The sequence below is a fragment of the Neurospora tetrasperma genome (assembly GCF_000213175.1).
Source record: "Neurospora tetrasperma FGSC 2508 unplaced genomic scaffold NEUTE1scaffold_5, whole genome shotgun sequence".
In the NCBI taxonomy this organism is placed as follows: Eukaryota; Fungi; Ascomycota; class Sordariomycetes; order Sordariales; family Sordariaceae; genus Neurospora; species Neurospora tetrasperma.
Genome location: NW_009799103.1, coordinates 1,743,105 through 1,760,414, shown reverse-complemented (window position 1 = coordinate 1,760,414; position 17,310 = coordinate 1,743,105). Strand labels below are relative to the sequence as shown.

General features: G+C 53.3%; 6 protein-coding genes across 6 annotated transcripts; 2 read left to right on the top strand and 4 right to left on the bottom strand.

The window, feature by feature from the left end:
• Window positions 1–1,323: 1,323 nt before the first annotated feature.
• On the bottom strand, window positions 1,324–2,695 carry NEUTE1DRAFT_67047 (uncharacterized protein; the record flags this gene model as incomplete). Its single annotated transcript, XM_009854962.1, has 2 exons — window positions 1,324–2,461; window positions 2,532–2,695. Coding segments are annotated over 2 exons (1,302 nt in total), but the record flags the coding sequence as incomplete, so codon positions are not given.
• Window positions 2,696–4,427: 1,732 nt separating this feature from the next.
• On the bottom strand, window positions 4,428–6,597 carry NEUTE1DRAFT_67044 (uncharacterized protein; the record flags this gene model as incomplete). Its single annotated transcript, XM_009854961.1, has 2 exons — window positions 4,428–5,111; window positions 5,163–6,597. The coding sequence occupies 2 exons, from the start codon at window positions 6,595–6,597 to the stop codon at window positions 4,444–4,446; spliced, it is 2,103 nt and encodes a 700-aa protein (XP_009853263.1).
• Window positions 6,598–7,939: 1,342 nt separating this feature from the next.
• NEUTE1DRAFT_102855 (uncharacterized protein) lies at window positions 7,940–9,235 on the top strand (the record flags this gene model as incomplete). The annotated part of the gene is made up of 1 exon (XM_009854960.1): window positions 7,940–9,235. One exon carries the CDS (start codon window positions 7,940–7,942, stop codon window positions 9,233–9,235), a length of 1,296 nt encoding a protein of 431 aa, XP_009853262.1.
• A 190-nt stretch (window positions 9,236–9,425) lies between these two features.
• Window positions 9,426–12,237, bottom strand: NEUTE1DRAFT_117768 (pyruvate kinase; the record flags this gene model as incomplete). The annotated part of the gene is made up of 5 exons (XM_009854959.1): window positions 9,426–10,535; window positions 10,596–10,855; window positions 10,923–11,118; window positions 11,280–11,598; window positions 12,028–12,237. 4 exons carry the CDS (start codon window positions 11,497–11,499, stop codon window positions 9,628–9,630), a joined length of 1,584 nt encoding a protein of 527 aa, XP_009853261.1.
• A 1,068-nt stretch (window positions 12,238–13,305) lies between these two features.
• On the top strand, window positions 13,306–14,553 carry NEUTE1DRAFT_95676 (uncharacterized protein; the record flags this gene model as incomplete). The annotated part of the gene is made up of 4 exons (XM_009854958.1): window positions 13,306–13,348; window positions 13,556–13,619; window positions 13,717–13,759; window positions 13,902–14,553. The coding sequence occupies 4 exons, from the start codon at window positions 13,343–13,345 to the stop codon at window positions 14,038–14,040; spliced, it is 252 nt and encodes an 83-aa protein (XP_009853260.1).
• A 380-nt stretch (window positions 14,554–14,933) lies between these two features.
• NEUTE1DRAFT_85717 (uncharacterized protein) lies at window positions 14,934–16,991 on the bottom strand (the record flags this gene model as incomplete). The annotated part of the gene is made up of 3 exons (XM_009854957.1): window positions 14,934–15,170; window positions 15,235–15,530; window positions 15,599–16,991. The coding sequence occupies 3 exons, from the start codon at window positions 16,857–16,859 to the stop codon at window positions 14,934–14,936; spliced, it is 1,794 nt and encodes a 597-aa protein (XP_009853259.1).
• Window positions 16,992–17,310: the final 319 nt, after the last annotated feature.

The following is a 17,310-nucleotide window of genomic DNA, read 5'->3' as shown; positions in this document are numbered from 1 at the left end:
GTGCACAGCTCAGGCGACAAAAAATGACAAAAAAGGAAGGCGTTGTAAACGCCGGGAATTGAGCCCGACGTGGGGGTCGAACCCACAACCTTGAGATTAAGAGTCTCACGCTCTACCGATTGAGCTAGCCGGGCAGCTGAAAGAGCTGCCATGATTGGTTGAGAATTCGAATTAGAGCTCAGACTTATATACCTAACCTGTTACTGTGCAGCATCTACGCTCTTGATTCTGACATCGCAAGTCCCAATCTCACCCCGTCCGTCACTCTCACTTTCCGCGTGGATGGCAACCAGCCATAGAACAAACAAAATGATCAAACTGTGAGCCCTGGGGCCCGAGTCCTCCAAATTAAAACAAGAACTCTACCTCCTCCCACTGCACATACTCATCAAACAGCGCCGTTCCCTCCGTGCTTTTTATCAGATGCTCTCTTTCCTTCTCCCTCGTTCCAGTTCCCTCCCATCCTCCCGCTCGTATGCGCCTCCCATACAACCTGGCAAGGTGATAATGCGCACACCTACCTACCACTTTGGCAGTCTTGGTCACGATCGATGACGACGACGACGACGAGTCATTCCTAAGTAACATCTTGAGGGAAACGCTGGGGAACGGGATTTCGCTGCTGCTGCTGCTGCTGCTGCCGCTGGTGCTTTGGGTTTGAGGCTGTAGTGAAGAGGTACTAATGCTACTACTAGCAGACAACAAATTCTCGGTCGTAGTGATGACTGATGAAAGGTATGACTCGGCTTGTGCGTCTTTGCCGTGGGAGAGCAGCCAGATGGCGGATTTCAGGTGGGATGTGGCTTCTTGGAGGAGCTTTTTGGCAAGATCTTGTTTCTGTCGGTGTTCTTCTTGATCTTGCAATGGTGGTGCTGGTGGTGGTGGGTAGTGGTTGTTTGTTGATGGGCAAGCCGAGAGGTTTGGGTTGGGGCTGAAGACTCTTTGTTCTGGAACTTCGACAACCGGTCTTCCGACGTTGGCGTTGGCGGCCACTGATAACGGTGGCGATGGCGACGATGATGCTGGAAACGGGATATGATGATCCAGGATGGGTCGACCGTCCATCGTATCCCTGAGAAGCAAAAACGACTCTAGGGATACCGGCGACACACCCAAGTCTTTGATTGTCTGCTCCAGCACCGTGTTAAGAAACCGCTCGGCGGATTCTTTGAAGTCGTGGCTGCTGCTGTCCAACATGAGCCGCCTTGGTGCGGATGCAGATGTATCCGAATGGTGATGGTGGTCGACCGGCTGACTATTGCTGCTGCTGTTCACGTTCAGGTATGGTGGGTGTGACAGAGACAGGTAATAGTCGGCATCATACCCGGCAGCTGACACGAAGCCCTCCTGTTCGGCGGCGGCGGCGGCGGCTCGACCACCGCCATTGGCGACACCACTGCAGCTACTGCGTCGGTAAGCTATTCCCATCATTTCTCCGGGCCGGCCACCATCAGCAAGTCCACCGGGCAATAGCGGCAGAAGATGTGGTGCCGAGCAAGCATTATGTGTTTCGTCAAGAAGTACCCTAGCAATCGAGACCAGCGGATACGCTACTGGCAGTTGAGCCACGTCCGCACACAACCCAAAAGCGTAGACAAAGTTAATTATGTAGTAGAATTTGGCCCCGATCACGCTCTGGACCATGGGCTCGAGCATAGCGAATGATCTGTTGATGGTGCGGAAACGACGGACAATATCCCGGGCGGCTATGCTGACGTTGGCGCCACCACCGGAATCGGAGGACAGCTGCACCAAGATGTCACGGTAAAAGGCGGTTTTGTAGCGGATCGTCATCAACCACTCTAACGCGTGCGAGTACCCCAGCCAGTATTGTGTTGTGCCCCAGGTCTTGTCGTTGTCTTCGTAGAGGAGGGTCTTGTAGATGCGAGTCAGGAACCTTTGGAAGGAATGGATGGCTACGGATTGTCCGACAGGAGGCAGAGTTGCGGAGTGACCGAAGGTGGCTGGCGATCGAAGGGCTTGCGTGGGAGAATCAGGTTGTGTATATGGGGGATAGAGTGTTGAGTTAGTAGTTCGGGGATCCATCCCGTCCATGATGGGGGCGGATGACGCGGTCATTGGTCTTGTGAATGACGGCACATTGTGGGTGTAGTGATCCGATCCGGCTGATAAAGAGAGGGACGGAGTGCTGGCCGATGGTTCATGTCGGTAATGTCGATGGTGTCCTGAAATAGGAGAGGGAGTTCGGCAAGTTATTTCACGTGCTACTGCCGGGCTGTGGGGCCGGTCGGCCTCGAGCAGCCGGGCGATGTCCAGCCCTTTCCGTTTAACGTAGCTATTGACTCGGTCCCAGTCGATCTCGCGACCTCGTATTCTATAAGTGGTTGGCTTCCCGAGCTTCTCCCTCTCTCGTCTCAACCGGAAGAGCTCTACCACTTCCGACTCCTTGAAGTTCTTGTCCAGTCCCCAGGCCTTGATCCGAGTTTTATACATCCGTTGTCTGTGGGAGGGGTCAGTCCACAGGATCCAATATACTTCGAGCGAGCGCGGGAGCTGATATGTTCTCTTACGTCGCCCTGAATCCACAATGCTCTTCCATGATCCTCATCACTTCCTTCAACGACAGATTTTGGCTCTGGTAAAGCTCCTGAATTCTCCCTCGATGCTCCTCCCACTCGTCACCACCTGCCCACCCTGGGGGTTGCTGTTGTTGATCGTGTCTCACGCCTTCCATGGTGTCCGCGACATATTCTTTTCCTGTTTCCTCGACGAACGCGGGAGTCAAACCCTTCGTCTCGAAGATACACTAGTTAGACACTCATTCGCAGCAGCTTGGATGCATTGCCCCGAAATGCGCCAGCAGTAGAAGGTCCAGTCTAGTCGATGTCTGATTTGTATTACCCTTGAGTGAACCCAGGAGCTGTCGTCTCGATGCTGGCTAAATGAAAGCGAGTTTTTGATCTGCTTGTTTCGAGCATATATTATGGGTGTCAAGAGGATAAACACAATACTTGGATCCAGCTCCCCAAGCCTGCCTGCACAATCGATATGGGAAACCCAGTGGTGCCGATCGGGACTCGCCATGAGGACACTACCTGATGTTCCAGGATGACTAATTCAATGTGTGGCACTTTTGAAGCAAGGAAAAACGGAGGCCTTTATGTCCATGACACGTGGTACCAGGACGCACAGTCTGGGGAACTGGAGCAAAGGTCGTTGTTGTTGAATGGGCACCACGGCGCATATCTGCCACACAATCCGAGAGGCGGCTCGACAGATCATGATTGATAACCATCGTCAACGGTCAGTGAGATACTATTTGCTAAGTTGGGCGGGGAGATCACCAAAGGGGAAGTCTCTAACCACGGCAAAAGGGCACGGCATTGGTCCAAACAAAGCCGGGTTACACGTTGGACCAGCTCCATATCAGAAGTCCCTCGCATCAGCCCGCGCCGTCATCACCGAGACCTTTTTCTTAAAAAGTATTGTGCAGCTGCCATCACTTCGTCATGCAGAAGGACCGCACTGTTAGTTGATCCCTAGCCAGTCCAAGTTTGCCGCCGTGGGCTTCAATCGGTGTGTGTGGTTAATAGCCTTTGATATGTCTCTTGTTGGACCGACACCGGCGTAACCCCCATTACTGTATGTTAGCAGGTTTAAATTTGGTTTGGAATCATGTCCATTTATGTCGCATTGTGTTCATCCACTCATACGGCCATGCGTTGTACTCGCTTGTTGTAACTGTCAGAAAGATGTTTTAAATAATTGTGGTAGTCTGGATAAAGTTGCGTTGCTTACCATGCAGGTAATGGAACGGAGATTGCCCATGTAGATCGATCCACATGGACCATAACCCATCTTTGTGTCACAAAATTTCCAAACTGTATCTCCGTTAGGAGGCTGCAAGTCTGACTGAAGCCAGCGGATGCTTGATAGTAAGGCGTCTCGCATGAGCTTTTTGTCCTGTGGGAAGATCCAGATATGAAAGCGGCCCCGCACCGGGTGCTTGGAGTGAATGCGGAGGCCGGAGGAGGCAGAACTCCAGGATATCGAAATGAGGTCGCTTGACAAGGTAATGTCAGCTGCGAATCTCAGCCTGGGACATACAGGACCGGAATGGAAAGATCTGCCTAGTGGCGGAAGGCGACCATACAACGAAGCAACCTCGACTTACTACCTAGGAACTGGCAACCGCTAGTAGCTCACCGCGGGGCTAGAGGGCAGGCAAGAGACAACTTTCGCAAGCCAGACTAGACAATAGTAGCGGGCTCAAGCTTTGAGTAGGACATGACGGTACCGACTACTCCAAGTGAATATGGGTATCGGATAAATGTCTGATAAGCCATGCACGACCAATCAACCCAAGAGAACCAACATCCACGCTTGATCAAGACCTCTGGAAGGAAGGACTGCATCGTGCCACTAGAAACGGCTTTGTGTACGACCTCATTAAACCGAAAGGCCTGCGAACCGTTGGGCCAACTATTCCACGTCGTCAACGCCATGGTGCGCCAAAAACTCTGGTGGTACATCATTCTCACTGTCCGTCGTCTTGCTGGATTCCAGGCCTTGTCGCGGAACCCGTTGGAGACCCACTCCTCCTCCTCCTCTAGGTTCATCTCGATCGTCGTTATCGACATTAGAGACGAGCAAGTCTGGAGGGACTTCATTGTCATCACTCTCGTCACGATCCGTGCGCTGCTCTTCATGCGGGTTATCCTCGAGATCCACCAGATCCAAGTGATTACGGCCATAAGTATGAGCGTTATCGTCACTTCCATGGCCACCCTCATCGACACTATGATCGGTGGCGGTGGTTGGTCGCTGGCTGGTGGACCAAGCTCCAGTAGAGTCTTGCAGAACCGTCGCCGTCGACCTTCCCAATCGCGGAGTACTGCCATTGCTCCCTTGGTATTCCTTCTCATCTTCAATCTCATACCCCTGCTCCATCAGCATGTCTTGGATCATCTCTTTGGCCTGCTTGAACGCCTCCAACTCGGCACCTATAGCACATAACAGCAACCTCCAACCGTGCTCTTCTGCAAGGTTGAATTTTTCGTCTAGCGCACCCATGACTTTCATGATTTTGTCGAGCTGTGATGTATAGAACACGAGTGGGCTTGCTGCTTGATCATCGGCAATGGCCTTTCCTTTGCCCTTGCCCTTGCCGCCGTCACTGTTGAAGCCACCAGGCTCAACACGGCTGGCCTTTGCAATCTCTTTGCGCAAATCTTCCTCATAGGCTGTTACCAACCTGACAACCTCCCTCCAGACCTCAGCACCCTCCTCCAATGCTGAGCGTTCCTTGTTTACTTCCTCTTTGCGCCGCTCGAGAAGGGCAATCTCACTCTCCCACCAATCCTTCGCCATATCAGCCGTCCGTCGCTCCGGTCGTAGACGCATGAACTCCAACCCTACCAGGGCCTGCTGCTCCACTTCTAGATTACCCTCGTTCTGACCAGGCCCTATCACAGCCTCAATATCCAAAGGCAGCACCCTGGGTTTGATCAACATATCCTCCAATTTGTCATCCGCCTCCTTCAGGGCCCCTTTGTAACCACTAAGGCCAGCCTCGCGACGATTTCTAACGTCCAGCCTCCGTCCATCAAGCCAGCGTTTCCGCTTCCGCAAACCCACCAACCGCTCCTCTAACTCGGCTATTTCCGCGCGAACATTGGTGTACTCTTCATCAAGCTCGCGCAGCTCACGGGCAAGCGGTTCCTCGTCATCGCCCTCCAACGTGCGTAATTCCCCCACAATTGCATCCCGCTGCGTTGAAAGCTTGCGCAGCTCTGACAGTGCCTTCTTCCGTAAAAAGAGCGCAGAGTCGAGGTTTGCTTCCTCCTCAATTTTGAGGTCGGCAGCGAGTGCCATGGTCCTGGCTAAGGCGGCTCTGGCCCCGCGCAAATTCAGGGGTTTCTGGCGCGGTTGACGAACGGGAATGATCTCTCCGGTTTCCGTTGTACGGGTGGGTAACTCAAAAACAACATGTGACCGACGAGTAGTTGATGTGCTTCCGGCAACGCTGATGTTCGAGCTTGATGATGGAGGTGGGGCAGCATCTGGGTTGAGGTTCGCCATCAGCCCTGTAGCTTGGGCGTCGAGTATGTTTTGAAATTCCTTCTGAATTAACCGTTCGCGGTGCTGTAGGTTGCGCCAGAACGTGTCCTGTTCGAAGCGGACTTCATCCCGATTACGCGCTGTAGAACCTCCCTTTTCGAACAAGACGCTATTGATATTCTGGGCGATGGAGGACACTCCGAATTCGAGCGGCGACGTTGGCGTAGAGTAACGATCCTTACCCTCTCGCTGCAAAATTTGTGTCGAGAATATGGGCGGTGGCGGCCCGGCGAACAAAACACGAGATTTCTTGTCCTTAGATATCGACCCAGTCGTGCTTGCTTTGTCGCTGAAGGTTGAAGATGATGGGGGCGGGGAAGTTCGCCGTCGGAACGCTGGCTGATTGCGATTTTGCGGTATATCATGGTTTAAAAAGGGGTCGTCAGGGCGAGGAGAAAGGTCTTCCAAGTTGTAATCGCTGGACTTCCGAACGGAGCGGCTTGCTTGGTTAGACCACATGTTGTATTCGTCTCGAGGTCGAGATGGTCGCGGAAGGGAGATGTTGTTGAAGGGCATTAGATTAGTCGTGTTCATTCGCGAGAAGGCCGCTGCAGACACATATATATATATCATCAGCAACCGATACATGGTAAAGGCATTGCGCACACAGAGAAGGTGGACGGATATGTCTGTACCGATAAGGCATTATGATCCAGACTGTCACTCTTACACGAGGACCAGTGGGGCATAAATCGAGAGGGAAGCAAGCGAAGTGTACCAGGGAGTTAATGAACAAGCGAGAATGGACAACTTGGACATACACAGAACAGATATAGCAACAAACAGCAAACGAGGCCGGTACGACTCGAAGACAGCGGAGCGCAATGTGGTCGAACCAGTACGGACACCAAAGTATGAACTTGTAAGATGAAAGAAAGACGAGCGAAAGTCTGGAGAATAAGACCGATGGCGGGGACGGGATGATCGGATGCTTCTTTGATCTGATGATGCTTATGATAAGAGTAACGGAAGAGAGGCTCAGATGACAGTCAAGTGCCTGCCGTTATCAGGCACCACGAGGGAAGTTGGTCACTACAGTTCGGGAGGAGGAGCAGGTGGCATGTGCCCCACCTAAAGTACCCACGTATTGGCTCCACCAACCTAAGCTGACAGTGACGCCATTGGCCCCAAGGGAGCTTAACAGCGGATCCACCTCTCTGAGCTTCCCCCCGGCCGCGCGGATCCCAACTGAAGCTTCCGAACTCTTGAAGCTCCGTCTGGTGACTCTGTCCCAGTCCATTCGAACACATTCTTCATATCTCACGAGCGACTGACTGATACGTAGAGAATTCGGTGTCATAACGTGGCTAGATAATCCGTTGTTTCTTTTTGTTTGTGTCAAAGCACCGCCTGGGTTTCCTTCACCATCCATTCATCTCTGTCCGCTAGCAGTCCAGTCCGCTGGTCTGAAAACACCATGATCAAAACCTCATTCAAGGGTTTCTCAACAAGACTATGGCTTCAGTTCAGAGACAGTTTCTTTGGCTGAGAGCAACTCTCGCCGTGATATATCTACAACTCTATTCAAAGGCATTGAATGACAACGAGATGCTTCAAAGCCCATCGATTTTGGCCGCGCCGTGATATGTTACATATCACAAGTGCATTGTTTACGGGGCTCAAACATCCTTATCTTGAATTCTTAGGTTGACAGTATATAACCTCATCGCCTGTACAGAACTATATAATGGCTTACTTTCCGCTCATCCAACATGCTTTGAGTAGACAATACATTGTTACTACAAAAGCATACATCCACCCTTCAGCACTTTAACCGCCGAAAGCCAACAACTCGATTTCACCAACTATGCCCCCTCGCAAACAGAACGCTCGCAACACTGGCAAAGCCGGACCCAAAATGGCCACCAAGACCACCAAAAACAATAGTAACCACCAATTATTTCCAATCCAAAGCTTCAAAACTTTTTACAACGTTCCAGCGCCAGCGCCAGTCCCACCCCACCCCTTCGCTCACAACGACCTCCTCAAAAGCCTCCTCCCCCACCACGGTTACGACTACTCCATGTTCCATCTCGTCCACCCAGATGGCATCAACCACGAGAATTACCTCGCCATTGAGCCTGAGCACGCCGACTGGATCATCAACGCTCTGTTCAAAAGCAGCGGCGGCATGAAACCCTACGGCTACGGCTACAACCAACATGTTGGTAACCGTGCCGAGCCTCCTCCAAGTAGCCACCTGAACCTCGTCGTCGAAAGCGGTCTAACGACCCTCTTCAACGCGCTCCACGATGTTGCCAGTGAGCTGGACCTCGCCGAGATGCAGCTCGTCGGAAACGACACTGACAAGGCGGGTGCCGGATATCTTTCCCCCTTTTGGGAGAAGGTAGTCACCAACCCCAAGTACTCCGGGGCCTGGTTCCATGTCGACGTCCCTCAGGGGCATGGACATGGACAGGGCAAGCCTATCAACGTCGGTACTACCAAATGGAAGGTGCCCAAGAGTTGGACCGGCTATCTTCGTACCAACCCTCCCATGACCCGAGCTCGAGGCCGTGAAGCCACGGTCCCCTATCTCTGCTCCATGTCTCGTCCCAATCCCGAAGAAGTGCACTACTTCCCCTCCGGGGCTTCCCCGAGTCCCGGATACAAGCCCCTCACGAACTTAAACACCACTCCCGGCACCTCATCCTCATCCACCAGTGAAGCTCTCCATAAAGCTTGCTTAGCCCTGCACTCTCTCACGGCCCTCATACTCGACGCGCGGGAATACGTCATCGAGCGTCCCGGACGCTTCCCCTCTCGTAACCTTCCTTCCAGTGATCCACTCGTCCTGGCTATCGACCAGTTCCGAAACTACCTTGAATCTGTCCCCGGTCTACAATTCGAGGAGTCCATCCAGCAGGCCTTCTATTCCTACCACGCCACCGTCTTCCGGTTGGAGCTTCCCGTTGCGACCGGGCTATTTGGCGGTAATGGGACCACCATGTTCCAGTTTAAGCCGGCCCATGTGTCGAGGGACACGGGGAAGGTCGTGGATGAAATGGTCATGGTGGCCAGTGTGAGCTCGGCAGGATCGTCGGATGTGGACGGGGACGAGGACGAGGAGGATGGAGACTTGTCATCGGATACGGAATCCGATTACGCTTGTAGTAGTTATGCTGGGTTTGGTTCAGCCAAGAAGTTGAGATGACCATGAAGGCGTCGCCATATGAGTGGGAGGAGTGGTTCATGCTGACCGACAAGTGTCGTTGATGTTAGTTTAGGTTACCCGTGGAGATAGGGTGGTAGAGTATGATAATTCGAATGGTTTGGGTAACGACCCTTGTGACCCTGTGATATGTGAACGTACACAACCACAAACGCAAGACTGAGACAAGGGATGAGGACACGAAACTGATCGTGCATAGGAAGTCTATTGAATGGACCTAAGAATGTGTCCACCTGAAAAGCAATTTCTCCGCAAAACCTAACACCAATAGCCTTTACCGAGGCCTTGTAACCATCATAATCATGACACGAAAATAACCAGTGATTAAGCCAACTCATCTAATTTTCAGACTCTTGCCCCTTTTCCTGTGCCATTTAAGGCTGGCCAAGACCGAGGTGGTTGACATCGGCCTTAACGATACGGAAGGTGTTGGTGTTACCCATACCACCCTTCCAGCCCTGAACAACGACAACGGTTTCGCCCTCGTTGAGGACCTTGAGACCAATACCGTGGCTGAGACCCCACTTGATGCGACGATCAACATCCTCCTGCCAGTTGACCTTGCTAAAGTCGGGCTTGGACTCGGGGAAAAGGAAGGGGTAGACGCCACGGTAAAGGTGGGCGTACCTCGAAGCAGAATCGTTCCTGGTGATCATGATGATGGGGCACACAGGGCGGTACTTGGAGATGAGACGAGCGGACTCGCCGGAGGTGGAGAGAACGAGGATGGCAGCGGCGTTAAGGTCAAGCGAGGCACGGACAGAGGCCATGGCGCAGGACTCGACAATGGAGACGGGACGCTTGGCCAAGCTGCAAAGCTCCTCGAAGTGGCTGACGTAGGGGATGGTGTTCTCGGCCTTAAGAACGGCCTCGCTCATCTCACGGACGGCCTCGGTGGGGTAAGCACCCTTGGCGGTCTCACCAGAAAGCATGACGCAGTCAGCACCATCGGTAACAGCGTTACCGACATCGCTGATCTCGGCTCTGGTGGGTCTGGGGTTCTTGATCATGGACTCCAGCATCTGGGTAGCGCAGATGACGGGCTTGCCGGCAATGTTGCACATGGCGATGATCTTCTTCTGGGCAGCGAACACCTCGGCGGCGGGGATCTCAATACCCAAGTCACCACGGGCAACCATGACACCATCGGTCTCGGCGAGAATCTCAGCAAAGTTGTTGAGACCCTGCCTGTTCTCGATCTTGGCAATGATCTGAATCTGCTTGCCATCCTCGCCAAGGACCTCACGGATGTCCTTGATGTCCTGGCCGCGACGGATAAACGCTATTATCAACTGTCAGCATCTTGTTCCACGTATTCAGGGTCTTCCTAGGGTGAACTCACAAGCAAAGACCATGTCGACCTTGTTCTTGACACCGAACCTGAGATCGGCCTTATCCTTCTCGGAAAGAGCAGGGAGATCGACATCGGTGTTGGGAAGGTTGACACCCTTGCGGGAGGAGATGTAGCCGTTGTTGCGGGCCTTGACCTTGATGGTCTTGTCATCGACAATCTCGAGGACCTCGAAAGCGAGGACACCATCGTCGACGTAGATGATACGGCCAGGAGCAATGACCTTGGTGATGTTGACATAGTCGACGTACCTGCAACGATGTCAGCAAGGATCGGCCCCACTGGCGCATACCCAGAAGCAGATCGATTCGAACTTACATGTGCTCGATAGTGCACTCATCCTTGTACTTTTCATCAGTGGTGATGTTAAGGATGGTACCGGCGGAGATGGGAATATCCTCATCGTTCTTGGTGTTGCCGGTACGGATCTCAGGGCCCTTGGTGTCAAGGGCAATGGCAATAGGGCGGCCGGGATGAACCTTCTCAGCCTGGCGAGCATTGTCAATGACGGACTCTGCAGGTGGCTCAGTGTTAGCGGGTAAGCTGTGCAGGAGGATTTTGGCAAAACGAGACGCTAATGGTGCTGGAAAGCTAAGCGCGCAGCAGCTTGGCGAACCTTGCACCATCGGCGGGTTTTCAAAGGCACCACCAAATGTAAGAGGGGAGAATACGTACGGTGATACTCGTAGCTACCGTGGGAGAAGTTCATGCGAACAACGTTGAGACCAGCATCGCGGAGCTTGTTAATGGCCTCGACCGAGTTGGTCTTGGGACCAATGGTGCAGATGATGGAAGTGCGACGGAACTCGCGAGCGGGCTGGAACTCAGTGTTGAGCTGAGCGAGCCACTGAATCTTGCCTCCGAGGCTGAGATGGTCAAGCGCAGTAGCGGCCATTGTAAAGGTTTGTGTGGTGTTGGAAGGGAATGGGAGATGTTATCGAGGTGTAAATTGAAGCGCGCGGGGTTGACGCGAAGCTTTGAGGTATGGGGAAATCTGCAAGATGGACAGCTTTAGCGTCAGTGAATAAAGTTTCAATCTGGGCAAGCGCAATGCGTAGGAATGACAATTGCAAGACACAGAGCGCAGTGCTAGTATAGATGCGGGGGTGTATGGTAAAGGTGTTGGAGGGAAGGAATTTTTTGAATCTTTTTATGATTTGATTCCAAGTTAGGGAGAGGGGGGATGGGGGGAGGCTTCTGTCCCAGCTCAAATTACCCCGCGCCTCTCGCATGCTGGAAGTCCAAACTCCTCTGAGACGAGGAGACAAATGATGATGACACAACATGGAACCCCGTACGAAGCAAGGAGATGCGAATCAGAGTGACCCGCCTCCCCATGGGCTTTTTGTGGCACTTCCACTTTCAATTCAATTGGAATGAATGGAGGCAGTTGGGGGATCGCTGTCATTTCTGTCAAACGTACCTGAAAATGGAACCGAAGCTGATGATTCGGTTGTTCAGATCTCAAGACGAAATCTGAAGCTGAAGCTTGGGGTGAATGAAGGAGGGGGGAATTGTTGAGGGAAAAGTTTGGGGAGAGGGAGAGGAAGAGAGAGGATAGAAATCAGAACAGAAAATCAACACCGAGACCGCGGAGGGGAAATGGACCTGGATCTTTTTTTTTTCTGCTTTCTCGTTTCGCCCAGGCTCGAACCAATCTTTGACGGGCTATTGCGCGATAAAAACTGATAAGAGAAACGCCTGGCACCAGTCGCACCACTAGCACACCACGCCTGCACCACTGGTCTCCTTCCTTCCCCTCGTTTGGTCACTTTGGTATCCGTCTGGCTCTCGGCGACTCCTGTCCTTTCCAACCTCAAGGCAGAAGCGGCAGTGCGGCCCTCGAAACGTCCATCGACAGAAGGTTGGGGATCCCCTCTTCGCATCCGCTCTTGACGCCCCCGTGTCGGCGTCTTCGCGGAGGCAGCATTGCTCTGGGAGCTGCAACCTTGTCATCCCGCCATAGTTCCGCCGCCGCAGTGGAGGACATCCCACCAGAGCCCACCGAGAACACTCTCCAAGCCGCCACTGGCCGCCCGGTGCCGCGTAGCTTATGCCTGCCCCTGCCCCTCACCCCCCACCTGAGGTCGCTGACCAAGCCCCGCTTTCCCCCAAAAGGGAATGGTCAAGCCAACCCTAAATTCGGCCGGACTGGCAGGGGCACCGGCCATTGCCCGATCATCGCTCCATTGGGCTCCACTGCTGTGGAGCCATCTTGCAGACAGCCAAGAGAAGTCACGTTAGATGACACGTGATCGTGCCAAGATGATCCCTCGAGAACCCAACTCCCTGGACCCTGTCTCCTGACAATCCCTTCTTCTCCTTCCAGCCTTCCAGTTCCGCTCCACACAACCTATCCTTGACCGCAGTGCCCCGGCTCCTACCCGCGACACTAGAGGTACCTCAAAGGCCGCTTTCCCGCCTCCCTGTGATCGCGCCGTTACGTTGCCCACCGCATCGCCCGACGCCTTGCTGCAGGCACTCAAGTTCACTCCCCACAGCACCTCCCGAAACACCTTCCTGACCTGCAACACCGCTCCCGCCCCGGGAATATCATCATCATCACCACCACCACCACCACCACCATCGACATCGACCCCCTAACCCGACGGCGCCGAATTCCGAACCGATTGTCGCATCGCATATCGCATATCGCATATCGCATCGCATCGCATCCCGTCTCCTCCCTTCTCGATCCTCTTTTTTTCCTGTCGCATCCAACAAAGCCACTCCTCAAGATGGTGGTGGGTACCCCGAAGTTTCTTGCGTCGTTAGCGTTGCTGTTCTTCATTCTGCGTCCGAATGTACAGAGAACCCCGGCCCCTTCTCCGGATTTTCCGATCTTGTCATTGTTCTCCATTGTCTTGCCTTGGCACTCGCCCGCTGCTGCTGCGTCGTCGCTTGCTGTTCAACGGAGTTCTAAGAATCTCTTCTCCCAGCTCCTCGATTTGCTGACACTAGGCTTATGGTCGAAGCTCGGACGTTTGAGCCACTATGCCTTTGACGCTGTCCTGCGTAAGTCCCAGTTCCAGAAGGATGATCGATCGATGGTCATTGCTATTCTTGGCCTGTTTTCGATGCCCGCTGACTCGATGTGTGCTGCGTTTGACAGTTTCGGCATTCCTCGCTGGAATGAAGCGATCGACCGGTCTGACGTGAGTTGCTTCCGATGCGCTCCCTGCCCTGTGGACACCGCCCTTGCGAGGCCTCGCCCCCTGTTTCGAACCCGAACCCGCCGATCCGTCCATACCTCCGGGTGACATGCTCGAGCAAAAGACTGACGCTTGGTGATCATAGTTTCAAAACCGACAAGGTCGCTGGCGAAAACAAGGAGGTTGGAAAATGGGTTGACAAGTATCTCGGCGTCGGCGAATGGGTGATGGACCAGTCTGTCGCCATTGCTGGTTCGAGCGGCTGGTTCGACAGGACCCGATAAATGGTGGATGGCAGAGAACGTTGCGAGCCTTGGTACATCGAGGGCGATACCATCCTTCACAGCTGAAGAGTGAGGATCGAAATCATTATTCTTGTCCAAGGAGGCGTGCTGATTGGAAATCGGTTATTTCCCGGCTGGAGGAGGGGATCGTGGCGCCATGACACGAGCATTGGCGGTTTCTACCCCACGTATATATATCTCTTGGACAGAATGGCCAGTCGTTATGTTTGTCGAAGAGAGGAAGCAGAGAAGGTGTTTCTGAGTTTGGCTAGTTTTGGCCGGCTCAAGTGCTGATCGGCCTCCTCATATCCGGCAGTGGATGCCAGTAGCCAGGCTGGGTCGGGAGGGGGATGGATCTTTAGAGGACTGGGCGTTCAGGAGCGGTTCTGATGACCGCGGGATACACACCTGTTTCTTTTGCATTTTTGTGCTTTTCGATAGGGTTTTGAATCAGGAATAACTGCACTTTGATACCCTGGGACTTTCCAAGGGTTCTCGCAGCAGTTTTCGTGGCCCAAAGTTGCGCATGTCCGTTGTCTCCGCAAGTTGTTGGCTGTAGGGCTCAAAGTTCGGTTCGTGATCCCGTGGTTTCCCGACCCTTGTTCCGGAATCATAGCCGAGGGCTGTTGGCCAAGCCAGCCAGCCAGTCACGTCCGTGCGAATGGAGCTCTCCAGCGATTCCAGGTTCAAGGCATCTGCACCACGAGTCATTTCCCTTGTTGGTGAATCACATGGAACTGAGAGATCCATTTCAGTGTTGAAAGTTTTTTCATCATGCACATATAAATCTGTGATATAAACATCAACATTGAACCAGTCGTCTGAATATGTAGTCCAAAGACCCACGTTTACGATCACGACGCATCAACCCTATGCTCAACTACCGACTCCGTCTAGAGGTTCTTAATCTCATATCTCGTTCGCAGCAACTCACCATATCGGATCAGCAAAAACGGCACCGGGATCAATGCCACGGCGATGAACGCCAGCAGACTGTTTCCCCATCCTAGCCCAAGCGTGTCGTACATTCGCAAGCCGAAGATGGGGAGGACAGCTCCAAAGACACTTCTCGCTACTGTGTTAGCAGCCAGAGCAGACGCAGCGTAGATGGTGAACGTGTCAATCAAGGCCTATCACGATATCAATCAGTCCCGTCCTTGGATTCTCCTCAACCAAAACAGGCAAGAAGCTCACCATGCTGATGGCCATGAATATCACGATATTGCCGAACCCGATCAGAACGTGGCTCAAAATCGGTACGATCCAGTGGACATGGTACTGGGCCGTCCAGCCATAGATGAAGAAGCCAGCGGGTAGGAGTATGGCACCGATGGGGAGCACCGTGAGCCGATCCTCGGGGGTGCATGTTCCGTTGCCGTCGGGGCCGGCTTTGGCCTTCATGATGCGGTTGCTGGCGACACTAAAGAAAACGAGGCCGAGGAGTGAGCCAACGCCCATGCCAAGGAAGACCAGGCCGACGATCCTGGTGCCTGTTTTATTCACGCGTTATTAGCAATCGCCACAAATGACGCGGGAGGCATGCCTGCCTGTTACATACCGAAATTATAAGTCTCCGGGTTGGTAAACACCCTCGAAATCGTGGTAAACATGAGGTACATGTACCCATAGACGATGGCGATATAGATGGCAAAGATGATGCAGATCGGGCTAAACACCAGCATCTTCAGCGGCCTCACAATGCTGCGCTTGAAGTAATCCTTCGGGCTCAATCCGACATCCAGCTTACTCCTCAACATGTCATTACCCGTCTCCTTGCGCAGCCTGTCGACCCTCCTTTGCAGCAGCACCGGCGCGTACGACTCCTTGCCAAAAACGAGCATGCATAGCGCCACCACGCCCGCCACGATCGTCAGGATCCAAAACACCCAGCGCCAGCCTAGGTCCGAGTCGCTGATGACACCCTCAATAATCGGCGCGATGATGGGCCCCAGCAACACCCCCATGGTCATCAGCGCCATCGCTGTCGCCCGCTTCTCCTGCGTGATCATGTCCGAGATGGTGCCCCCGCCATTAGTCACCGGGCAACTACCGAAGATGCCCGACAAAAACCGGAACGCGATGAGCGCATTGAGACTCGGTGCCTCAGCGCACGCAATCAACAAAGCAATGAAACACACGTTGCAGCCATGATAAACAACCAGCCTTCCATAAATCTCACTCAACGGGGCAATCACCAAGGGCCCAGCCGCGAAGCCCAGGATGTACACCGATACCACGAACGAGGCCAGTTCCGGGGAGGAGTTGTGAAACTCCTTCATTACCGAGGGGACACCGGGGGCAAAGATGGAGGAGGCCAAGGGCGCAATAAAGGTTTGCGCACTGATGAGCCCGACGTTGAGGATCTTTTTCCAGCGGGGCCAGTTGTAGGGGTTTTCGGGGTCGTTTTCGGACCACCAGATTATGTTGGCTTCGTCCTCTTCCGAGGAGGAAGTAACGGCGCCCGATGAGTCTTCCTGCGGATCATCGGGGTAGGAGGAAGCTTTGCCGGCTGCTGCCTCCTTTTCTATGTCGTGATCATCATGGTGATGATGGCTGGTATGGCTGGCATGACCTCGTGCCCGGGCGAAAGAGTTGCGGCGTATGGCCTCTTTGCGCCGCTTCTCGCCTTGCTCGTCAAGTACGTAACCGATGTCGGATGGAATGTCGGCGTCATGACCCTCGTCGATGGCTTGCTCTATCGATTTCTGTCTTTGTAGGACAAGCCGTTCTGCTTCTTCTGGTGTAGAGGAACGGTTGGTATTGTGCTCGTGCTCATTGGTGATTGGGGCCGCCTGCCCCGGTTGTTGAGATCTGGTCATCTTTGGTGTTCAGTAAGCGCCGTGCGGGCCGTTCCTTGAGACGGTTATCAGCCATTTTCACTGCCGAAGATGGGAGAGATAATATGTGTGCTCTATCTTTTCGCTGGGGAAAGAAGTAAGATCATGGTTTTTGAATGCCTAGACATCCCCGTCGACTTGAACCATGTTTATGATCATGCCAGCCAGGGAAGGATGGTAGATCATGGGTGGAGGCCAAACCTTGTTTCCCGCGGGCCTCTCCCACGTTTTGTCCACGAAAATCAGTGGATCCTGACATGCCATGATCTTCCAGGGGACATGGACTGGATATAAAACAACTCCACACATACCTTGATGGTCAAGGTTGATAACCTGACGTCGGATACCACACTACTTGTTGTAAGATGCCGTAAAGGCTGCCAGCGATGGCAGTGTTGCCCTACACTCGTAAAGTGTAGAGCAATGAAGAAAA